Source organism: Schistocerca americana, chromosome X (genome assembly GCF_021461395.2).
Source record: "Schistocerca americana isolate TAMUIC-IGC-003095 chromosome X, iqSchAmer2.1, whole genome shotgun sequence".
In the NCBI taxonomy this organism is placed as follows: domain Eukaryota; kingdom Metazoa; phylum Arthropoda; class Insecta; order Orthoptera; family Acrididae; genus Schistocerca; species Schistocerca americana.
Genome location: NC_060130.1, coordinates 486772104 through 486798551, shown reverse-complemented (window position 1 = coordinate 486798551; position 26448 = coordinate 486772104). Strand labels below are relative to the sequence as shown.

Below are 26448 nucleotides of genomic sequence, written 5' to 3'. Positions count from 1 at the left end.
AGCGGTTTGAGGAGGATAATATGAACTCACATTGACGTCTCGGCGACCAAATTCGCCTGATGTAAATTCTATGGAACCCATCTGTGTCGCTTTCGGGCGCCATCACCCCGTACTCAAATCAGCGGCCCGTTATTTACGCGAATTACATGACCTCTGCGTAGAAGTCCAGTGCCACATATCTTCACAAACCTACCAACAAGCTGTCGGATCCCTGATACGCCAAATCAGTGATGTATTTCGTTCCAAAGATGAACAGACAAGCTATTAAGCAAGTGGTCGTAATCTTTGCCTCATCAGTGTAATTTAGTACCTGATATTTTATACAGGATCGTAACTGCACCATTAAGTATATTACACCTGTCACTATAGACTAAACATTTTGCGTCCACACGTCCACACCTGACCTGTTTTGCAGAGGAAAATAAACATTAATCGCTTACTCTTGCCACAAGTACTTGGAGGCTGTAACCAACCTAAAAAAATACTAATCTTAATGGCTGTAATATTATTAGTCTGCAAATGAAGTACATAGTGACGGAATGTTGTTCAGTGCACTGTCCTCAGTCATCAAGAAAAATATCTACCCTTATACCCCTAATATGCTGTATATTTTGTCAGGTTAGTTTGTGCCGACAGTATTACAGGTACTGAAGTGGTACTTATAAAAATTACGATAAAAATTCTGGTACTACAATAACAGTTTATCACTACAAGACTACTATAAACCTCTTAAGCAATTTCCCAACTACTAATACTACTACTGGTTCTACAGATTCTCTTTTGTTTATGTTCATTATTAGTGTGTATCTAAACTGCAGATGGCTGTTTCCGCTACTGGATCTGCCCTTACCCTGAGTAACAGCCATTGTCTACTGGATTCCTTGGGCATCGGGCAACACGTCAGCAGCATTCTACTATAACAAGCAATTCAACTATTCACTGTTACGTCTTCGAATCCGCACTTCCATCACCATTTGGACCAACACAATGTAAATTCTTGAGAAACTATATCATTCTTCTTTCCATCTGCAGAGTATGTTGTCTAGTAGGGATGGCAACATGCTAATGTGTGGTTGAATGCCTCGTGAAGTGTTCCTTGGCCTTCCTGGCTACTGCGGCTGAAGTATCTTCCAAGATGCGCCAGGCTGACTCCCTTCTAAGTGCCAACACCCTTCAAGCCCGACAGCCATCACAAGCCACATCTACATAGAGCCCGCAGTCCCACAATTATGTTCTGGTGTGCTCACACTGCTGCAGGCGCAGCTATAATTCATCTGTCTTCTGATTTAGGATAGATACGTAGTATACGGGTCATCATCAGGCACGTAATGTACCAGTCCCCTCGGCGGATGAAGAAATCTTGTTTACAGTCTGTCCTAAAGGTTAGGGAGACATTCATATGTTCTCCTGCCTACGCCTAATGTGTCTCATTCTTGCCACAGTTATAATATGCAATCATATATTGACGTTTTCGTATTGGTCTCAGTTTCAAGTACCCTTCGTACTTTTATTTGACTGCCCTTCTTTAACCAGTAAAGTGCTCCCCCTTTCCTGGTTTCCAAGTCCAATTGGTGTATGCCTTGAATCACTAACAGTGTATCGTTCCGGATCGTGCAGTTGGCGCTCATTGATCTTAGTAGCACGCATCGTTGAAATCTTCTGACTAATGAAACTGGCTTCACAAACTGCAAGTTGTGATCCCAAATGCTCGCACTATATCATATGACTGGTGCTAATATAGACTGGAGATACGTTCTGACTCGTCTCCAGAGAAGTGGAATTTGCCTATTTGCGATGTTTATCATTTTGTGCATCACATTTGTACCTTTCTTGCATGCCTCCTCTATACATTGTGCAAAGTTAAGACGTTCATCTAGGAAAACCCCAAATATCTCGTTACCAAGCTTCTTCTAATCGTTACATTGTTTAATTTTATTTTAATAGCATGCCATTACAAGTGTATTCGAACATTTCGGGAATGTTTCTCTTACCCATCCATACTAACTTACATTTACCCAAATTTACAGCATCCTGAATCTCCTACACTCAATCAAGGAGGGCTGTTCCCTGTACGCAACAGCGCCATCAGCAAACGGGTTCAGGTTGCTGCCCACCGTATCCGAATGATCGTTTACCTGGAGAAAGAACAGGAGTTGTCCTATCACATTTTTTCAGCGCACACCTGACGTTGCCTTTCTCTCTGATGAACACTCGTCGTCCAGGACAACTAATTGGGTTCTGTTATTCAAAAAGTCTTTTATGCCTGTCATTTATTTGAAAACGTATTCAGTATTCTTGAACCTTTGTTAACACTTTACACCTTTACAGTATGGTATAGCGTCCAACACTTCCCCGAAATCTAGGAACAGAAAATTAACTTCAGTAGTTCTTTTTATGTATGGGTACATAGCCGATGTAAATTTCTTAATGGAAGTCTTTTTCCTGCGCAGGCTGTTCTTTTATTCAGAAATGAACAGTTTGTTTCGTTATTTAGCAATTAGCTAATTTCACTTTCTTGGGCATTATCAAATTTCATCACAATATAAACTGTTACGCTTGCAGCAGGCTATAATCTATACATTGCGTGAAGAAAAAAAAAAGGCATGTGATATCGTCTATAATAAGAGTTACGTACAACTATAGTAGGTACGGGTGCAACTACCCCGTATGGCGCGGTCAAAGTTCTTTTTTTTAAAAAAAAAAAAAAAAAAAAAAAACAGGTGGGTGGGGCGGGAAGAGGATAAAGTGTACCTGCTAATTTCTTTGATATGCACAGTATTTAATTTGAAAACGTTGGCCACGACTTGTTGTGTGCTATGTATTCTGGTACGGTGACAAAGCCTGTATAAGGGCTGCCCTTTTTTTTTTAAATTTTGCATACAGGCTTAATACCCGTGATAGTTGCGCCCGTACCTGTTATAGCTGTGCGACAGTCTTATTAGGGATGCTATCACATGTTGCCACACCGGTATGCTACTGGCATAACTATGTTTATCATGATGAAAGTTGATAATGCCCAGTGGGTGAATTAGCTAACTGCTTAATAATGAAATAAACTCAGTTGTTATTTGTTTTCTCTGTCTTAAGCATACTGCAGGTTAAGAATGTTATGTATCAGACACGTTTTGATTTTGTTTAAGAAACATCATCAGTTGTCTTTGGTTTCAAATATTCTTTTTTGCGTGTTCTGAAGCAGAAACGTTTTTCCGCTTTGTTAGAAGAGGCTGAAGTCAAGAAAGCTTGGTTGCACTTTCATCCTTTGTGATTTTGCTGGATGCAAAACTGATGGTACTACAGTAAAATTTCAATGAAGACAACTTTTGTGAATATTTACGAAAGTGAAGTGCAAAAAAATCAAATGTAGCGGAAACAAAAGTGGGTTCCTAAAAGCCGAAAAATCGCGAAAGGTTACAGGACAATTAAGTTTTATTATCAGTATTTGCTAAAACGAGCGACAAGCCTTTCCACTTCAGGGCATGTAAAAAAGAGCATTAAATACCAACAACCACTGATGATGCTTTGTAAATAAAAGCAAAACGCATCTGATGTAGAACGCTCTTATACTGCAGTACACTTAAGACGGAAAAAAACAAATAATGATATATACGACGGGACTTGGAAAAGTAAGTTAAACATTATTATGGGAGGCCAAGTAACTTTTATTGAATGCTGCAGTACATTTTAAAGTAACACAGATACGTGGCATTATTTTTAAACGTAGTTACCAAGTCGTCGTAAATAACGGTCGGTCGTTGCAAACGACGGTCGCAACGTTCTGGCAACTGTTAAACTCCTCAACCATAGAAATCCGCTCCTTGATGACGTACTCATTCGAGAACCGTTGTGCAAACATTCTCACCGTCGAAAAATCTGCGACTGTTGCAAATCAGTTCCTCAGTTACCTAGGCTTTTTCGTCTTTGGCCGATGTCGATGGCCTTACTACCCGATCAACATCAACCACGTCTGTGCGGCCTCGGCCAAATCGTTGGCCCCATTTGACTACGGCTGGATGCGGCACTGCATTTGCTCCATTCACCGCCAGAATTTCCCGGTGGATCTGTGTGCAATTTAGACGTTTTGCCCACAAGAATCGTACTGTCCCACGTAGTTCAACTTTGGAGTACGTTTCCTGTTGCCTACGTTTCCTGTTGCCGCGCCATTATATTCACACTTAATGGTGCACCTGTTATCCGTACCGCACCAGAACTGTGCCTGCAGGAATCACAGAACACGTACTCTCTTCTGCCAATGTGCCACTCTTATCGCTCAGTGGTGTTAGCGGGGAACGAAATGTATTACTTTTTTAAGTTCACTCGTATTTAACAGTTACCTACTGCGGATGATGGCCATTATAAAAAAAAAGTGTTTTGTTCGAAATACAAGTACAGCCTACGCAGGAGAATTACTTCCATTAAGAAATTTATATCTGTCTGTTGGCCTGCATCCACGCTTGGAAGGCCGTCATGTGTGAACAAAGAAAGGAGTTAAGTTTAGCGAGTTGGAATACTTGATAAGGGCCATCTACTACACGGTTTGAAGTTGTTTATCTCCTACTGCAGGCTGTGCTGTTAATGTCAGCATCGGACTTGAATGACAAGAATCGTGGCTGCGATCAGAGGTGAGGGCATATGTGGCGTTATCTGCGGGCTGTCAACGAGGGACGGTCTCACAAAGGCAGCCGCTGTCGCCGTCACCTCCCGCCGATGGCGGATAACGCCTGCTGGAATCTGCAATTCCGTCCTTTTGTGTCCTTCATCTTCTGACGTCCTGCCGGCACATCGTGTAGTTCGATTTTTCACCGAGGACATATATTTCTGTTACCACTCAGTTACAGTTTATTTTACTGAGCACGACACGTTCCAACACTTTATGATTATCTCATTCTTAGCTGCTTAAAACTTTACAGCATTGCCTTAGAGTATTTCTCGCTAACGAGTGAATGTCTGTTTGGGCCTCAGAAACTTATTTGTTGCATGTCCTCTGGTGGATACACATACCAATTCTGGAGCCAAAAACTCTTCTTAGTGTTGGATTAATGCTTCTCGGTATACTTAAACTTTCAACGACTTACTCTGTCATCTTCTAACTGTCACACTAATAAGGCATATGGTACTTCCGTTTGTAGTTGGCAGAGTCACGTCATGGAAACGTCACGAAACCATATATAGATCTTACGGGACTTAAGATTGAGGTCTTGAGTTCATGGACCACACACTGCCCTGGTAGCACTGAAGAAAGCTCGACTGTTACTGTTTTATGGCACTCTCCAAGCTAGTCTTTCTTCTGCAAGGCTTTTCATCTTGTAACGGTACCATTTTATACTCTTACTAAAGATCGATCAGTTCATTTTCTGTGACTGCAACATCGCTGACGTGCTAGAAGCTTCTGAAACGACGGGGGAATCGCAGGTAGACTGCGCACATTGGAGTGAGCCACTCAGTGGTTAATGGGGAGAAATGACGATCAGGCTGCGGTCCAGAAGCGCGGACAAATTTCCTAAGGAAGGGAACACGTAGAAAACGTGATTAAGTACGACGCTAATGAAGACAGTGATAAGGAGGAGTATTTGAGTGTGTTCGTGGTTGAATATTCAGAAAAGTAGATAGGGGGAGGATTTACAGCATCTGAATATTTATTGCACCCTACTTACTGTATTCAACCCTTGATCTCCCTCTACAGTTTTTATCCTCATATGATCCTCCTCCCACTACTTCACTCCCTAACTAAATTAATTATTCCTTTATATCCTAGTATGTGTCCTATCATTTTATCACATATTTTAATCAATTTGTACCATAAAGCTCTTTTCTACCCAATTCTAATATCTACCTCCTGATTAGTTTCTCTATCTACTTACCTAGTGTTTACCATTCCTCTGCACGACATTTCAAAAGCTTGTGTTCTCTTCGTATCCGGTACTATATATCGTACGTTTTTCACTGACAAATGAGGTGATACTCAAGACAGATAATTTCAGGAAAGACTTCCCAACACTTAAATTTATATGTACTATTCTATTTCTCTTTTTCAGAGAAGTTTTCTTGCTTTTACCAGTCAATATGTTTTATATTGTCTTTACTTCTGCTGCCCAAACAGCAAAACTCATCTACTACTTTTAGAGTTCCAGTTCCTAATTTCATCCTACGTGCATCATCTGAGTTACTTAAATTACATTGCATCACTCTCGTTTTAGATTTATTTGTGTCTATCTTATAACCTATTTTCAAGTCACTAACAAGTTCGCCGCTCTGGGTAGCCGCACGGTCTAGGGCGCCTATCACGGTCCGTGCGGCTCCCGCCGTCGGAGGTTCGAGTCCTCCCTCGGGCATGGGTGTGTGTGTTGCCCTTAGTGTAAGTTAGTTTAAGTTAGATTAAGTAGTGCGTAAGCTTAGGGACCGATAGCCTCAGCAGTTTGGTCCCATAAGACCTTCCCACAAATTTCCAATTTACTGATAAGTTCCTTCTGCTGATATTCCAACTTCTTTGCCGTCTCCGAGAGAAATGAAATGCCATCATAAACTCTAAAAATTCTTTTTTTCTTCTGGATTTTAACTTCCTTATCTTCCTTTACTGCCTGCTCAGTGCATTTACTAAATAACATGAGGGGTAACTTACAATGTCGTTTGATTCCCTTCTCAATTACTGTCTGCACGCGGGCATCGAGACAGGGTACTCTGAATGTATCATGTATCTTGTTTAGCAATGAAGCCACATTTTCCAATCATGGCTTGGTTAAACGCCGAAACATGGACTGTTGGTCTGTTGAAAATCCTCGTTGCCTTCGTCAGGAGGAACGTCAGCGCCCATGGAGTGTAAACGTGCGGTGTGGGATAGTAAACCATCAGCTCCTATGCCCGTTTTTCCTAGCAGTTCGTCTTCCATGGATGTTAGAAGACTCTCCAGACAAGGAGGAGCCTGTGGTGCCAACATGATGCCCGTCCAGCCCTTAGTGCATGAAGTACTGCAACATGTCTTCAAGGGTCATTTCCAATCGTTGCACTGGACGCAGAGGACGTGTACCTTACCAGCCCGTTCCCCGGATCTGACGCCTGTAGCCTTTTTTCTAAGGGGAAAGCTGAAAGATGCTGTATTCAAGGACCTATCAACTACACACGATGATACGCAACGACGTATTACTGCAGTCTGCTCGGACATTTCCGTTGAAATGCTAGCACGCGTGCAACAGTCTTTACATACCAGCCTGGAAGCGTGTATTTCCCCTGCCGATGGTCATTTTGAACACAACCTGTGATGGTCAGTTGTCTCGTTGCTGGTCAAATGGTTCAAATAGCTCTGAGCACTATGGGACTTAACTTCTGAGGTCATCAGTCCCCTAGAACCTAGAACTACTTAAAGCTAACTAACCTAAGGACATCACACACATCCATGCCCGAGGCAGGATTCGAACCTGCGACCGTGGGGTTGCGCGGTTCCAGATTGTAGCGCCTAGAACCGCTCGGCCACCCCGGACGGCGGACGGCCGTTACTGGTCAGAATCCCCATAACTAGTGTATGCACTCGTTGTTCTTTAGTGTGTATGACCACAGGTATTGTACAAGATGGTGGGAACTTATCAAAATACGATATGTCGTAAATGACTCGCACTAGAATCCTGCAATAAACACCATTGACATTCTAATTTACCCCACTTTTAGACTGTTAGTGTCAATTGGCATTGTCTCATTTAAAAAAGTATATGTTTGCACGAAAAATACACTTTCTAAGTATTACTATTATCTGTTCATTGGCTACCAATACGAGCTCCTGACTACCAATCCTTTCTGTGAAAACCGCACGTCAATAGCTTCTCCCATTCCGCAATATTTGCGGTGCACTTTTAGGTGATTCATCTTGTATATTTCCATTTCTACCCATTAATGTCAAAAATGTACATGGTGCAATAAAGACACTTTGCAAAATAAAACTGAGAGCCTACAGTAGCTTTTAAAATGGTTTCAGTATTTAGAAACTGTCTTGCATAATGGTGCCATTATCAAGACTTCTTCATTTCTCAGCTTGTGAGATGTGTTACTCTGCTACAGCAAAAACCAGACGTTTTTTCTCCATTGTCGCGTGTGCAAGCAGGCGTAGCGTAAGCTACTCGACGCACGCAGCGTTAAGGCGAGCATGGAAGTGCGCCAGTTGACTCTCTCGCCCTTGCACTGTACACTCTCCCCTCGCAAGATTCCAAGAGCCCTCCACAAGTGCGCCTCCCCCAGGACACATGTTCCAGCACAGAATTAGAAACACCACTGTCAGCCTTCCAGAGTTAATAACGCTATAAAAAAGTAAAGTACAGCAGTCGCTATTCACCGTGCTAAGTGGAGAAAAACGAAATTCGTTGGTGCATCCCAGCATGTCCGCCACGCCCAGTGTTGATTGGTTAATCTTTTTCTTAAATTCTGTGTTTGCACGGAAAAAATCGAGGACATTTACGCCTTATACAGTTCATTATTTATTTTTCTTCTTCCCACTCATGTTTCAGTTCCTTATGTGCCATTTTCAGTATTTTTTTACCATCGTTCGACCTCAGCTAACACTATCTGTTATTTTGTACTGGTAATGTCATACGTAACATACTTTAAACAGCTTGTTACCTGCAACAAAATAAATGTTTGGCTTCTGGAGTCGTCGTCTTCTTTATAAATAATCTTTCACTAGACGTGCTATAGAAATTCATTTTGTTTGCTACAGTTCTTTTAACTCTGACACATACATGCTAATGTTCTGATATTATTTCACAACGAAATCACTAAGTTTCTGCGGTCAGTTTTATGGCTTCGTAATGAACCAAAAAAAAAAAAAAAAAAAAAAAAAAAATGGCTCTGAGCACTATGGGACTTAACTTCCGAGGTCATCAGTCCCCTAGAACTTAGAACTACTTAAACCTAACTAACCTAAGGACATCACACACATCCATGCCCGAGGCAGGATTCGAACCTGCGACCGTAGCGGTCGCGCGGTTCCAGACTGAAGCGCCTAGAACCGCTCGGCCAAATTGGCCGGCAATGAACCAAAATAAAGAAAGTATCAGCATGCGCGTGCCACAGTGAAAACAGCAATAGTGAAAAAAATAAGTTTTTATAGTATGTCTAGAACAACGGCAAAAACACCATGAAATCTTCCTGTCTCCTCTATACTTCCCTTTTACAATTACCCATGTAACCTTCCCTTAGGATTTCTATCTCTTGCTTAATAATAATAAATGAAATCTTCCATTTGAAATTTATTCTCTTTTACAATCTTCGCATTCAAATTTAATTGCTGCTTATTAAAAGTGATTTTCTGATTATTTCGACGAAACATAGAATGTGTCGTCGTCGTGGCCCTCAGTCGTTATCTGCAATAACCCAAAACTGTTCCTCACCTTTTTTTTACTGTTACTGGATCGCCATCTGACTGCTACATCGAACTGCGACATGAATATACTTACTCTGGTTTACTATACTCTATTAACTGCTGGTGGGCTGTCATAATAAGTGGCTGTATTTATTACCAAAGCTGACGTTATTCTTTATTAGCAAAGCTGACGTTTTTCTTTAATTAATTTGACTGAAGTTACGTAATTCATAGTTACACTTTTTCTTGACAGCAATAAAATTATTGCAAAGTTTTATGTTGATGGTTTTTGGGATGGATTATAATCAGTAATGCAGCATTGCTGGCAAAAATTAATTATATTCTGAAAACGCTTCAAATATTTACTGTTGGTAATGAAATGATTTTACAAACGTTCAATGGGACTTACTTTTTACAATAATCTTACAACTAGCATTGCGCAAACGTACCTTCAGCAGTCTTGAGTTTCGCAAAGAAAATAATTCAATAATATTAGTTCCTCTTATGATAATAGTTAGTTGATGTCTCTCTACATCCGTTTATAATCTCTTGTAAATCATAGCTGGTGGCTGGCAGGCACACTACCCCTCTCAACCTCTCGCTTCAGACCTGCTACCAACTCGCTTTACACCTCGCTTACTACTGACTTCCTACGAACGCTAAAGTGCGGTCTCTACCGCCAACAATGCTTTCTGGTGCAGACAATTCCTGCTACCACAGTTATTTCCAACATGACAAATATTAATTATTCCTACTTAATCCTATTAATAAAATACAAACATCTTTCATAAATTGTGATTTGACAATAGACAATAGAAATATACACGTCTTACAACCATAGCACCTGAAACCAATTGTCTTTTTGCAGTTGTTTAAAGTATTTTGAATTTTACACTACTTTATAAGATACTAATGGTGTTATCGGAGACAGAAAAGCAGAACGTGTTAAAGTGCCGCTTGCGGATCGGGGATGTGCGCCGGCCTCGGAAGGGACGCGACGGATTAACACCGAGAGTCGGTACGCAGGTCAACTAGCATGTGATTTTTAGACGGCTTCCCACATCCGACTAGGTGATTATTGGGCTGGTACCCAATTCCCGCCTCAGTTACACGATTCATAAACAGTTCGAAAATTTTCGCTAGCTTTCACATGATACGCAGATAGCTGGGGGTGCACATTGTCGGTCGCGGCCGAGGAGGGGGTTGGGAGGGGGGAGGGGGGGGGGGAGTGGCGACAGGAAGGGCGTCCGGTCACCGCTGAAAATTAACCATGCCGAATCCGTAAATAATCATGCCGAACCTTTGTCGATGCGGAACAAAAGCACAAGAAAATGAAAGTTATCTGACACAAAATAATTGAAAATACTTACGATAATACATAAAATGCTTAAACATGTAAGGGGGTAACAAAAACAAATTATAATTTCAGTTTTGTACATTGTAGCGATTTTACGTAAGGCAAATAACGTAAGTTAAAGGTTTGCGTGTGCGTGAATGTCTGGGCAGCTTAAATGTCTGGGCAATGAAGGAGGCGCCTTCAAGTAAGAGAAGCAGAACAACACACAGTACTTATGTAAATTCCGACGGCACAGGTTCAAATGACTCTGAGCACTATGGGACTTAACATCTGTGGTCATCAGTCACCTAGAACTTAGAACTTCTTAAACCTAACTAACCTAAGGAATCACACACATCCATGCCCGAGGCAGGATTCGAACCTGCGACCGTAACAGTCGCTCGGTTCCGGACTGAAGCGCCTAGAACCGCTCGGCCACCGCGGCTGGCGACGGCACAGGAAACTGGGTTAAATTCCTGAAACGTGTCATGTAAATGTTGTAGCATCTATTAATCTGATCATTATCGATACAGTTGAAAGATTCTGAAGAAAGGCGTTACACTTCAATGAAATTAGAAATAAATGAATTACGTTATGCATAAAGGGGAAATTTTCTCCAATTCTTTTGGCTGCTTTGCGCTCATCGAAATTTACAATGAGCCGCAATAACCACAATTTCGTGTACCATTTATTACCCTCTACATTTGCTTTAAGCGCGATCGGTGCTCTTAAATCGCACGCATGTTCCGCACAGATAGAAACGAAGCGGTGATGGACGCGATTTTGCGGATAAATGAGACGGTGATTAAATCTCGCTGATGGAGAGTACCATTGTCCGCATGCGTGAGAGCGGCACAATGACTTCCTCTACTCAGCACCTTATCCTAAGAGAGGGCGCAGCGGCTCGAGCTGCCATCTTGGCCTTCGTTCTTCGTACGCAAGAGAACTTGACATCATTATTGTAAATACTTAACACCAGTATGCATTCGAAAAAAAGAAACTAACTTTCAAGAAAACACGCTTTTGACGACATTTCACAACTTTTTATTTCGCATGACCTAGATTTCTGCTTCCAAGTTCATTTTCTGGTGTTACAACTTTCTGTAAATGTAAATAATGTATTGTCGTGCACTATGGATGGAAGAATTTAATACTACTAAAGTAATGTTGTGGTAATTCTGTACACATCGAGATATTATAGTGTACAACGAATAAGTAAAGTGATGATACGAGACATTTGTGGTGTAATGTCTGATATTGTTACGTGTAATAATGCTGTTTAGTGACTCACTGCACCACAGAGACAGTAGACCAGAATCTGGCCGCGCGAGATTCACCGAGCGGTCTCAGGCGCTGCAGTCATGGATTGTGCGGTTGGTCCCGGCGGAGGTTCGAGTCCTCCCTCGGGCATGGGTGTGTGTGTTTGTCCTTAGGATAATTTAGGTTAAGTGGTGTGTAAGCTTAGGGACTGATGACCTTAGCAGTGAGGCCTCATAAGATTTCACACTCATTTGAACATTTTGAACTAGAATCTGTTCAACTACAAATACATGCAGTCCTCTATGACTAAAAGTGGAATGACTAAGTTTACGTGTAATAAGCGTGGCTCATGTTGTGTGAGAAGGCCGGGAAGATCCTGCATCAGACTGAAGAAATAGTTTATATCCTGGAAACTCCTGAAAGCGGACCCCAATTTTGCGCATCGTTATTCGGAAAATATAGATATTCCATTGATGTCGAAATCTGGCATTAAGGAAAGAGGAAACATATACTTCAAAGAAATTGAAGGAGATCCTAATTGATCTCTCTCTCTCCCTCCCCCCCCCCCCCCCTCTCTCTCTCTCTTGCTCTTTTTCTATCTGGCTCTATTGCCTCCACCCCATCCCCCCCCGCCCACTGATCCCATCCTTAAGCCACAAGCCACCCAGTGAAGGAGTTTCATACGTTGTACCGCAACGCCGTCGTTGAATACTGTCAGAATCTCTGCAAAACCGTAATAACCGATTGTGGATTTAATAGCACTCCACAGTAAATATGGTGCGGATATATACAGAGATAAACTACAGATTTAGCCCCTAATCTACGTTAGATATTTCAGCATCACTGGCACCTATATGCATTAAACTTCTTTGATGTTTACCGTCAGATCTCACTTAGCTTCTTTGATGCTGGTGAATTATATGCTTTGTAGTCCACCAGAAGTAGTGGTCTCTTATCACATGGATGTCCAAGTGCAGTTGTCTGGGCATACCGACCGTAGATCTTTTTCGTTTTTTGCGTAAGTACAATATCTCGGCCAGGAAGTGCCGCTAGAAAGCAAAGGAAAATTCTTCCAGATTATGCAAATAAGCAAGCCTATTGCATCGGATGTTCCAGTTTTACGGCGAAGAACAAAACGTATCGGCCGGCCGGTGTGGCCGAGCGGTTCTAGGCGCTACAGTCGCAGGTTCGAATCCTGCCTCGGGCATGGATGTGTGTGATGTCCTTAGGTTAGTTAGTTTTAAGTAGTTCTAAGTTCTATGTGGCTGATGACCTCAGAAGTTAAGTCCCATAGTGCTCAGAGCCATTTGAACCAAAATGTACCGTTTCAGAATTAGTGAAAAAAAAACAAAGACAGAATCATTTCAAACTCAGGCGTGATCCGGACATTGATAGACTGATCAGAAAATAGGTTCTCCTTTATTTCCTATTTGTTTTACTCATACATTCCATTATCCGAATAGCAGGAGATGCAACAGCAATTGATGAAATTGCTACATCATTACCCAAACCTGTAAATGCGTTTAGTGCGTAAAATCAAGCGTCGTAAACAAGAAGACGCTTCGTTAACAAAGTTGACATCAGTAGTCACAAATTTTCGGTTGTTATTATATCACACATGTGTTTGGAGCTTGTACGTTTGGTGTAATTCGTTTTCAGACTTTATTTATTTTTGCTGTTCAGGGAGATGTTGCGAAATGTATGCTCTGTAAGATCCATGAAGAACATTTGTAACGCTCTAATGTCAAGAGACACTGATTTATACGATGGTTATTCTGAAAGTAAGGAACGATCGGTCACGAGATGGAAACCACAGTGAAAATCCGATGAAGTTTTGCGCAGGTGTGTTGGGCAGTGTCTCTAGTATGCCCGTCGATCGCATTATGTCGTTCTTTTTAGTTCTGAGCACACAGGGAGTACATAAAGATACCTATAACAATAGTGTCTCCCGCCAACTACGAGAGCCTGGTGAGAAATTTCGCCTGAAGCTGGGCAGCCAACATTACGTAACTGTGGTGCGTTTTCTTCTCCAAGACAATTCTCAGCCGGATTCTGCAGGGGCAATGAAGATGCTCCTGCATCGTTTTCAGTGTTTGATTACACACAATACAGTCTCCCTCTGAGTTTCATCACTGCGCACATGAACCGCTGGCAATAAAGACAACATTTTGGCACAGACAACGAGCTGTAGGCCAGCGTAGAGAATTGGTGGAAAGCACTGGCGGCTGCCTTCTATAACGAGGGTATTGGAAAGTTGGTACAACTCTACGACAAACGTCTAAGTCGGATCGGCGACTATGGAGATAAGTAGCTGTAAGTTGTAGCTAACTGTTGCAAATAAAAGAGTTTTGATTTTCACTGTGGTTTCCATATCGCGACCTATCGTTCCTTAATTCCCGAATAGCCCTCGTACATTCTGCAATTGCGCATCACTTCACTCAAGGCACACACTTGTTTGAGCATGTTTTGAAACGTACAAACAAATGAGCGCATTGAGTGACGTGACGTGCAGCTCCAGATTGGATAAATCCACGTTTGCTGACATTAAATCATTAAAAATGTTCTTCGTGGATCCTTCGGAGCGTACATTTCGTATAACCTCACTTAAGAGCAGAAGTAACTGATATTTTAAAACGAACGCACCTGATGATCATCGTACGGCATCCGACATACATCGCGTGACTTAATAAAACACGAAAATTGCGCACTGCAAACGTTATTATTTATGCTTTCTGTTCGTTGAATACAGCCACGTCCACAACTGAAAAATACGGACAAAACTACATTTGATATCGTTTGTTCAAACGTGCCAGTACTGATTGCAAAAATTACGAATGAGCTATACAAGTTCTCTTTAAGCAGAAAGTGACATTAGTATGTGCAAGAGCATCCGCTACTCAACTCAACTTAAAGCGAAATATATGTTTGTATGTTTGATATGTGAAGTGATCCATTGCCTGTCAACATTTGTGTTGTCACTTATTGTTAATGAGATACATGCTGTAAATGGAGCCAGTAAGACATTAAATTTTGAGTTTTCAGGAAGATTATCTACTCTTCTTGGGGCTACATTTAACCTGTTTTAACAACAGAGATACGTATACAAAGTGATAGATAATGTGTTTTCTGGCTTATCAATTTTCAGCAGGGTATTCACAGTAAAGGTACAAGGTGCACGAAATACTTTTGGAATCGTAATTTCCTGGTACCATCTGCAGTTACAAAACCAGGAGAGAAATAGTAAAATATTTGTCTAATTTCAACATGGTGAACAAACTCCAAAATCAGAGTATTACATGCGAGTAGTATAGAGATCAGTGACAAGAAGGCATGATATAGCGTAACGATGGATAATGGTTTGGAGCTCCAAACTTGAGCCGTGCGAAATAAAAAGATCTAAGACAAAGGTAAAAGTGTGTTTGATTTTGACAATTATGCTTCACCATTAAATTACAGGCATGCCAATTAAACCCATCCAATTATTTCCATGTTTGAAACTGGTTTTGCTAAAGAAAGGCAAATCCCATAAGTAGTGCTTGCTTCTTGGTTACTTTTACACAAACGCTGTCTTGAAGTACGTATTTACAGACATGGAAACTGTATTTCGTAATAGTAGATGCATTTATTGCTGAACACTTGTCTGCGACGTTCTTGTTCCTATTTGAAAATGTCGAAAATCTTTCCCTATTTATTCAGATTGAGCAGTCACTCTTGGTATTGGGAAACTTCATAAATTGCGATTGTTGACAAATAACGCAATTAACAAGAGCTATATGGTGCACTTGCAGTGTAGTGCATTGTGTTTCTAACAAAACTCCATAAGATGCGATGCTCATCGTGGCCGATCTTACGTTACGTTACATTTGTTAAACTATGTTTGTCTTCCCTAAGTATAAATCAGTTCCTTTTTTCGTTCTTATTACTTATTTATTTATTGAGACTTTCCTTAATACAGAAATTTCTCTCCAACGTAACAATACACTCGAAATTTGTTAGATGAGTATCACATACATATTCAGTACTATCTTCTCAAGATGTTCCTCCAAGTACTTCGTTCTTACGCATCCTGCTTTTATACACCAGATGTTTTCATTGTCTTCCGTACATTTTGAAGCCAGGCAGTCATCGCTCGTCCTCTTCTTCTTCTTCTTCTTCTTCTTCTTCTTCTTCTCATCCTTCTCTTCTCAATTTCTCACCCCAGAATCGGTTTTGGTATTCTTGTTTCCTCCATCGTTCTTACATATCCGTAGCATTTTAATCTCTTTCGATCCATAGCATCACATATTCCTTCTTCCACTTCCATTATCTTTATCACTTAAGCGATCCTTACGAGGTCTTTCCTTGAAATTCTTGCTGATTTTCTCCAGAAATTCGTCTCTTATATTTTCAGCTTCTTTATATGTCTCTGATTAGTTGCCTAGGTCTCTGGTCAATTCAGGGCTATACTCTCTAGTATTGACTTGAATATGAGTCTTTTTGTTCTGTTCGTCACATTTCTATTCCATAAGACTGAATTGAGCATACCAGTAACCTTGCTTCATTTCCCAATTATTTTAATAATTTCCATATTTGAATTTCCCACTTTTTCTGTAGTGTACATCAAGTAGAAAAATTGTTGTCCATTTTTTTCCGCTCTATGTACGGCTTTTTTGTTCCTGTGTAAATAAAAAATTCTCATGTGTCAGATTCCAGTTATGACTAAACATCACAAACTTATTTAACCTGTTCAGCATCTTTTTACTTCAACACAATTGCCTGTTGAGTACCACCTAAATGATTGGCCGGCCAGTTGGCCGTGCGGTCTAACGCACGACTTTCCGGTCGGGAAGGAGCTCCTGGTCCCCGGCACGAATCCGCCCGGAGGATTTGTGTCGAGGTCCGGTGAACCGGCCAGTCTGTGGATGGTTTTTAGGCGGTTTTCCATCTGCCTCGGCGAATGCTGGTTCCCCTTATTCCGCCTCAGATACACTATGTCGGCGATTGCTGCGCAAACAAGTTCTCCACGTACGCGTACACCATCATTACTCTACCACGCAAACATAGAGGTTACACTCGTCTGGTGTGAGACGTTCCCTGGAGGGTCCACTGGGGGCCGAACCGCACAATAACCGTGGGTTCGGTGTGGGCGGCGGAGGGGTGAAGTGGACTGCGGTAGTCGTCGTGGGATTGTGGACCACTGAGACTGCGGCAGGGACGGAGCCTCTCCGTCGTCTCTAGGTCCCCGGTTACATACAATACAATACAATACCACCTAAATGAACTGACATACGGTTTAAACTAAACAATTAATCATGTCGACTGTTTTACATACAAACATGGAGAAATAATAAGAGTGTTACAAGACCTGTAACAAACATATTTTTGTCTTCATGCCACATCGTTTTTTCATACTACTTCCTTTTCTGTGGCGGCCAGTGTGGCCGTGCGGTTAAAGGCGCTTCAGTCTGGAATCGCGTGACCGCTACGGTCGCAGGTTCGAATCCTGCCTCGAGCATGGATGTGTGTGATGTCCTTAGGTTAGTTAGGTTTAATTAGTTCTAAGTTCTAGGCGACTGATGACGTCAGAAGTTAAGTCGCATAGTGCTCAGAACCACTTCCTCTTCTGTCCCATTTGTATCAGAATGCCTTACCAAGAAAATGTTGCCAGGAACCCACGGTACCATCACCTCACAGAGTTCGAAACTTAGTACATTACCAAGTTGTTCTCAAGCTTTAAATCACCTTTTTTGTTATTGTAAAGTATTTAATGCATTTTAAGGCATTTTATCCAATGGCTGAAGAGCGGCAACATGGCGCCTGCCAGCCCTCCCCGACTGGGGAAATGTAAATAATTGATAACAGAAAAGGATATTATAAAAAGCAAGTATGTGTAGAAGTCGGTGTAGCGCTGATGGCTTGTAGAAGTAGAGCTGGCGCGCACTGCTCGGAGCCGACGTGCTGCAGTGGAGGCGCGAGGTGTGGTGTGTTGGCATGTTCCTAGCTGGCCATCCCTGTTCCCAGACCCTGGATGGCTTCATCTTCGTGGTGGCGCCCGACGGCAAGATCATGTACATCTCCGAGACGGCGTCCGTGCACCTCGGCCTCTCCCAGGTAGGAGTGTATGCGACTATCCGCACTCTAATCTACCATAAATATAGCAGCAATTTTCTCACCTCGACAAGAGGAAATGCATGTAAGTTAGAGTTATGCACATAGGAATTTCGTCGATGTTAACAATTCAAACAAGAATCTGTTTATTTTAAGGCATTTTGTATTGCTTTCTGTTTAATCAACTATTCCTTAAATAGCTATGGTGCGCCTAAAACAAAATGTAGGGGAATTATTTACCTGAAACGTGCAATTTGGTAACCGTTGTGGAAGGAATGACTTTATTTCTTAATATGCGTAGCCCATGGTCTTCCCAAATCCCTCTTGTTATCTGGCCTATCTCGTTTCTTTCTCCCATCTGGAATCCAAATCCACAACTTCTTTGGCCATCTTATATCACCCATTCGTTCTAAATTGCAGTACCGTGATAACCTCTTGCTTTCAATAGCTTCAAAGGGGTATCCTTTAATTTCCATACTTTTTCTGATTTTTTTCCCTTTCCGGTGTCTAACCTTCAGATTCTAGCTCTTCCCTTCCAGTAATTCATGGATAGCAATTGATCTATTTTCGAACTTTCAGCAGTGCAGCGCGTCAGCAATCGTAAGTATCGAAATAATTATGAAAAATCCGCCTCGATTGCACTAACTACCTGCTGTTTACCTAGGTTTCAGCGTGGATAACCACGCCTCCTTCAGAACAAATATAAAACAGCTTGTCTAAATAGGCATAGTCAAAGGCTAAAATCAACACCTACAGTGGTAAGACCCCATAAAACAATTTTACAAATACACGGTACATATGTAACAAGTTAATAATATTACTTATCTCACTCTGTGTGTGCTGCCTAGCCAAAGCCAACGTACGATGGTCACAGGCTCTCGGAGAGCTACCCACTGTCATATAATTAGACTTACTTGCGTTTAATTGAAACCCTACTTTCTGTGTTGGTCGAACAGGTTCCTCAGCATATAACTAGAGCAGTCACTATATTCAGACATAATGTCTTAGTCATCGGAGATTTTTTTTCGTTTTTATAGTTTGATGCCCTCATCCTAAGGGGCGGGGGTGAAATGGCAGCTGTACAGTTGGCACACTGCAGCGAAAAGCTTTTAAAATATAAAGATCGTTTTAAAAGATTTCAAAGATAAAATATTTGCAAAATTTTTAAAATTGACGTAGTTAAGAATGGTCTGTTTCATTTAAAAAGAAAAGCGTTGATGGATTTTTTGGTAACCAAAGTGAAGCACTTCACAGCAGCCCACTAAAAGCGCAGAACCTCCACTGGGAGAGCATAATTTGGGAATGAGGGCGGTTAGCGGCACTGTAATGGTGTGTGGTGTGTGGTGATGTTTGATGTGGCTGAGTGGCTGAGGAGAGCCATACGGCCTGGTACAGGTGTGACTAGGATGGAGATTAGGAGGGACAGCATCGGGAAGCAGTAAGGAATCCTGATGTGAGACGGGTTTCGGTGGGTGAATTACATCTTATAAATGTCAGACAACTTACATGGCACAAACGCTCTCTTCTCCATGTGCACCTTTTGACGATGTTTCAGGTTTTCTGTGGTTTTCCGAACTCCATAAAAACCATTCCCGAGTGATTCCTACACCCTTCTTCAATCGAGGTACTGCATCAGCTTAGCCATCTGATATGAACTCGATGGAAGTGGAGTGTTAAACTAGGTGTCCTTGTATATACTGAGAATACAAGCTAATAAAGGTCGCCTGAGTGGTGTGGTGATTAGCGCTGTTGGCTGCTGATGCCAAGTTCCTGGGTTCGATTCCCTGTGAGTAGCGCAGGGGAAAGATATGAAAAGGGACCATTGAGCCCTGTGAGGCTAAATAAATAGCGTTGAAGCAAATAGCATATTAGCATGCGATTCAGAGTGCCGTAGTAGACGCAAAGGGTGATGCTGTGTTCCTTGACATCCGGAAGGTTCAAATATGGCTCTGAGCGCTATGGGACTTAACTGCTAAGGTCATCAGTCCCCTAGAACTTGGAACTACTTAAACCTAAATAACCTAAGGACATCACACACATCCATGCCCGATGCAGGATTCGAACCTGCGACCGTAGCGGTCGCGCGGTTCCAGACTGTAGCGCCTAGAACCGCTCGGCCACCATCCGGAAGGTATTCGATACAGATACGCAGTGTCACTTAGTGAACAAAGTACGACCTTACCGAATATCGGACCAGATTTTCTATTGGATTCAGGATATCCTTGCGCATAGAACTCAACACGTCGCTCTTAACGCTGCAGAATCGACAAATGTGAAAGTAATTTCTACAGTATGTAAAGGCAGTGTTATAGGACCGTCGCTGTATACAATTTGTATTAATGATGTAGTGGATAATGGTTTAGTTCCCGTGAGACTTTCCGTGGACGATGCTGTTATCTATAGGAACGCTGCAACGTTAGAAGACTACAGGGAAATGTAGGAAGACTTGCATAAGATCGAAGATCATTGCAGGGATTTGTAATCGACTTTGAATATAAATAAATGTAACGTGTTGCACATAAATAGGCGGTGAGATCAACTACTGCTCTATTACACTATTGGCAACCAAATCACTGGAAACGGTAACTACCGCAACATACGTAGGAGTAACCATCCGGAGCGAACTGAAGTGAGAAGACCCCACATGAAACTAATTTCTGGAAAATCACGTGACAAGCTGAGATTCGTTGGGAGAATCTCAAGGAAATGTAATTCACCCTCGAAATAAGTGGCTTATAAAACATTCGTTCGAACAATTACTGAGTATTGTTCATTAGTTTGGGACCCTTATTAAGTAGGATTAATAGAAGACACAAAGAAGACCCAACGAAGAGCAGTGCATTGGGTTACGGGATCGTTTACACTGCCCGAGGATGTTACCGAGATGCTAGAGAACTGTAGTATCAGACGCTATAAAAAGCGCGGTGTCACGGAGTGGTTTACTATTGAAATATAGAGATCGTACGACCCAAAAAGAATCGGGCAACATACTACATTCTTGCAAATACATCTTGCGAAATGATCACGACGAGAAAGTCATTGGATCTCGATCTCATGCGTAGTTTTACCGACAATCATTCTTTCTACGCGCCAGTCATGGACAGATCAGCAAAGAGAACAGCCACTGTGGTTCGACCCAATGTAAGGTGGCTTGCGCAGTGTAGATGTACACGTATATGAAGACATGAATACGTAGCATCTGCCAATCGCACACAGCACTTTGCTATATTGACATACACGAACTTCTTTCTGGCGAATAGCTGACGTAACTAATTTTGTGCCGGAATGGGTTGCTGCAATGCTGACAGTCGAATTATGCAGTAGCAACTGAGGAAAAGGAAAGTAGCTTGATGAAAGCTGTCAATAGTTTGTCGACTACCTCTTTAATTGTATCTTTCTTCACGCATGTGTAGATGGTCTATACTTATAGCAAAGCTTCACAATTCGTTGAATCTACTCGGGCTACTTGTCTCCCTTCGTGTTCTATCCATGGATTATTTGTAGTAGGCAAACCAACTGATTGCATTAATATAAAATTAAATGCTCTGATCACTATCAGTTTTTCAATCTGGTCTTTGACTGCTATTTGAGCAGGCCCCAAAGGAGTCAATAAGATGCAAATTTACGTTTCAAAGTACGTAATTTTCAGTGAAATGGAAACATGTGTCGAATACTGTTAGAGAAAATTCCTTTTGGATGAATGTTAGAGTAACTAGTTATTTACATTAACAGAAATTTCAACGTTCTTTATTTCTCCAATAACTGCAGGTGGCAGTATTGACGTTGCAGTTTTACAATTGGTCGAGAACGAGGTAATTGCTAATGAAGTACGTGTTCGAATATGACGCGTGCTAACAGATTAATCGCATATGAAATGACGAATCCAAATCTGTTTGTTGACGGATTGATAAACGAATCACAGCGCTTACGACTAAATATCCTGCATATCGACATCGCATCTCATAAATATGGATTGCTGCAAATACAGAAGCAGCAGAATGTGCACTACTCGAAACTTGCAGAGTGATAGCGACTTCAGTTGATACAGATGCAGCGTTTTGCAGGACAGTCATTTCGGTTTACGGCAGTTTTCTGTAAAAGGTACGGAATTTCTATTTCCTGTACAAGTCACAGAGGTAAATGACACTCGTCAAGTGTATTATCCCTGTTTACTATATTTTTAACGAAATCTCAGTTACTTTTTTTTAATACAGAATGAGCACATTAATTAGCCGGCCGCGGTGGCCTTGCGGTTCTGGCGCTGCAGTCCGGAACCGCGGGACTGCTACGGTCGCAGGTTCGAATCCTGCCTCGGGTATGGGTGTGTGTGATGTCCTTAGGTTAGTTAGGTTTAAGTAGTTCTAAGTTCTAGGGGACTTATGACCTAAGATGTTGAGTCCCATAGGGCTCGGAGCCATTTTTGAGCACATTAATCAAAGTAACTGGCCCCGCCGCCATACGATTACTTCCTGTATGAGTCTTTTACTTCTAAGTAATGTTTAGGAACTATGTGAAGAAGACTCCCCTTGTGTTAACAGAGTGAAATCAAGCTCATTATTTCAATCAGAAAATGGACAGTCACTTGAGGTGCAGTACGTTCATACCATCATTGCTTCTTTTTCTATTTTTACTTCTTTTACAGGATTTAAGATGTGCATATTAATATTCTTCGCTATTTAGGACGCGTATACGAATATCTAGTTCAATTTCCCCCGTATGCAACGCGGCACTCTATGCTCGGCATCTGCTTCTGTTGGGCGGGCGGAATGTAGGTAGCGTTCGCCTGTGAAGTATGTAATATGCATGACTTCCCGCCGCAACGGGAAGCATAAACCGTTTGTTGACACGTCCGTAGAAACCTATTGCCCCTTCTCTGTTAATCAGTTTATTGACACCAAGTTATCTTCCAACAACTTTCAGGTAACAAGGACCTCTTGATTTATGCCTTCTTTTTGGATTGCCTTATAGGAACCTAAACACTTGGAACAGCGCTTCATCGTAGTGGTACGAGAGAACACAGACCGCATTACAGGACGAACTAGTGAGTGAACCATCGTGTAGATAGTGTTTTGCAACTACATCTGGCGTTTCAGATGAACAACACACGCGAAGACCGTCCTGACAGTTTGCACTCCCATTGCCCAGCTTACACGTGAGGACATAGACATGGTACAGAGTGTAGAGTATTATTCACTAGTCCGGCTGTTGTGTTACGTGGGCTTAATGGTCCATTTTTGACAGGGGTAGGATGACGTCGCAACTCCCGTTACTCACCAATAAATAACTCGGCAGCTGTAGCTAGCTGTGCACGTTTACGTTTTAAAAGTTTACAAACTGGGTGTTTGTAGCCTTTGAGGTAGTCTCCACGAGACGAAACGTTAGGATCGAAAATAAGCCTTAGTTCACGGCCTAATGCCCATAAAACCATTGTCACTAAGGATATAATTCAGGTGCTCAAAAATGTTCAAATTTGTGTGAATTCCTAAGGGACCAAACTGCTGAGATCATCGGTTCCTAGACTTACACACTACTTAATCTAACTTAAACAACGTATGCTAAGAACAACACACACACACCCATGCCCGAGGGACGGCTCGAACCTCTGGCGGGAGGGGCAGTGCAGTCCGTGACATGGCGCCTCAAACCGCGCGGCCACTCCGAGCAGCAATTCAGGTGCCCTTCGTTGGATGTGTGACATCGCACAAAGTCATCAAAGCGAAACTCCCAGCACACAGTGATCCGCATGGCTGAAACTGTGCTACGTGTCTGGTCATTTGTTTAATGTGGTCACACTAAATCTACGTTTACATCTCAAATAGCCGGCCGAAGTGGCCGTGCGGTTAAAGGCGCTGCAGTCTGGAACCGCAAGACCGCTACGGTCGCAGGTTCGAATCCTGCCTCGGGCATGGATGTTTGTGATGTCCTTAGGTTAGTTAGGTTTAACTAGTTCTAAGTTCTAGGGGACTAATGACCTCAGCAGTTGAGTCCCATAGTGCTCAGAGCCATTTTTTCTCTTCCGTATTCCATTCGCGAATTCCGTGTGGAAAGAATGACTGTCGATAACTTTCCGTGCGAGCTCTAATTTCTACGATTTTCTTGTCGTGGTCAATTCGAGAAACGTATGTGGGCTGAAGTAACATGTTGATCGAATATTCTTGGAAGGTACGCTCTCGGAACGTCAATACCAAATATCCGTGATACACAACGCCTCTCTTGTAGCGTCTGCGCCTGGAGTTTGTTGAGCGTCTCCGTAACGCTCTCTCGCCGACTAAACGACCCCGCTACGAAACGCCCCACTCTCAGTTGGATCTTTTGCATCCCTTCTATTAAGCCAAATTGCTAAGGGTCCCACACTGATGAACAATACTCGAGAATTTCTTGAATATGTGTTTTGTAAGCCACTTCTACATCGACGTCTATACTCCGAAAGCCACACTACGGCGTCTGGCACTGTGTCCTTCGTGCACCACTGCCACTTCCCCATTCTCCTATTCCAGTCACGAATAGCACGAGGGTGGATGATTGGTGGTAAGCCTCCATGTGAGCTTGAATTTATCTAAATTTGCCTTCACTGTCTTTTGACGAGGAATGTTTAGAGGAAAGCAATATATTGGTTGACTGTTCAAGGAAAGTACATTTACAGGATTTTAATAGTAAATCACTCCGTGATGCCCAGTGTCCCTCTTGTAACATCTGCCACTGGAATTGACTGGCGCTTTCGCGCGTACTAATCGAGCCTGTGCCGAAACTTGTGCACGAAGGACACAGTGCCAGACGCCGTAGTGTGGCTTTCGGAGTATAGACGTCGATGTAGAAGTGGCTTACAAAACACATATTCAAGAAATTCTCGAGTATTGTTCATCAGTGTGGGACCCTTAGCAATTTGGCTTAATAGAAACTTTGGATCTTCATTATTTCTTCAATCGATCCTATCCGGCAGTGGTCGCAGACTGGCGACCAATACTCAAGTAGCACCCGAAGATGGGTTTTATGAGCTACCGCGTTAGTGGGTGTGCTATAATAACCTGAGGACTCTTCTAATGAATCTAAGTCTGACATCTGCATCTCCTACCGTTAGTTTTATGTGATCGTCGCTTTTTAAATCGCTGCGTGCCCTAACGCCCAGATAGCCATGACTGCTCCCTGTGATTTTCCGACAATCGAGTGACCCTATTTATGAGCAGTACATTACATTTGTTTACGCTGAGGGTCAACTGCCAATTCTTGCACCAAGCATAGATCCTTTCCATATATTCCTGCATTTTCTGCCTTTGAGACATGACTGTATACTACAGCATCATCCGCGAATAGCATCATGAAGGGTTTCCGTTTGAAGGCGTTGCTGCGCGTATATGTAACGCAACACGACTCCGATGCGGGAACACAGTGTGGTTTTTTCCACCGTGTGCAAACTCTAGGGATCGATCGATGAGGGGATTCGGAACAAAAAATGTCTAATGAAGTTATGTCCGGAATTGCATGGTTTCCAAGACCGTTTATTCAATCACACATTGACACAGGACTGCAGTCTAAAGGCGCTGTACCATGCAGCCACAGGTACAGTATGGTCTGAAAATAGTTTCCATACGCCTCAACTCACGCGTGTATGCACCGTAGCGTGTTCTGTCTCACACGTTCACATCGGCCAAGCTGCATCAGAACAGTGTTAACGGCAGCATGAATACGTTGCTCCAGTGTCTCCACATCTGGACTAGGCTCTGCATATACGATATTTTTGAGATGGTTCCATAACCAGAAATAGCACAGGTTGAGATCCAGTGAACGAGTAGACCATGCAACTGGATCCCTCGTCCGATACATTGACCAGGGAAGACATAATTGAGATGCGTCCGGGTGTTAACTGCGAAATGGGCCGGAGCACCATCTTGTAACAGCCACATAACATTTCGAATCATCAGTGGCACTTCTTCCAGCAGGGGAGGCAAAGTCACGGGCAAGAAACGCCGAAAGTTCCGGCCTGTTAGGCGACGTGGAAGGAAGACTGGTCTCAAAATACAACGGCAATTATCTCGGCCCACACATTTCTGCTGCACCGATGCTGATGATTCGTTGTCACCACACCATGTGGGTTCTGCATACTATCCCACAGACAACTGTTACGAAAGTTGAAGATAGCACTCCGCGTAAAGGTGGCTTCATCTGTGAAGAGGATGGATGACACAAATCCCGGAATCGTGGTTGCCTGGTGAAAAAGCCAGTGACAAAACTGCTCCCGATTTGAAAAGTCTGTCGCTAGTAAGCCCTGCACACGCTTTAAGTGACAAGGGCGGTAACAATTGTCATGGAGAATGTTCCACACGGTCGTCTGGCTTACCCTGTACTGGCGAGCCAACAGCCTGGTATTGACACGGCGGTCTTCTTCTACAGTGTTAATGACATTTTCCTCCAAGTCTGGTGTCCGAAC

The 26448-nt window shown here is 42.4% G+C and overlaps 1 protein-coding gene across 1 annotated transcript in view; it reads left to right on the top strand.

The window, feature by feature from the left end:
• The window catches only part of LOC124556089 (single-minded homolog 1-like), a 137760-nt gene that overhangs the window by 43702 nt on the left and 67610 nt on the right, over positions 1-26448 (top strand). Inside the window, exon 3 of the mRNA XM_047130115.1 lies at positions 17937-18026. Coding sequence (XP_046986071.1) covers positions 17937-18026 — 90 coding nt within the window. The remainder of the gene's footprint in view (positions 1-17936; positions 18027-26448) is intronic.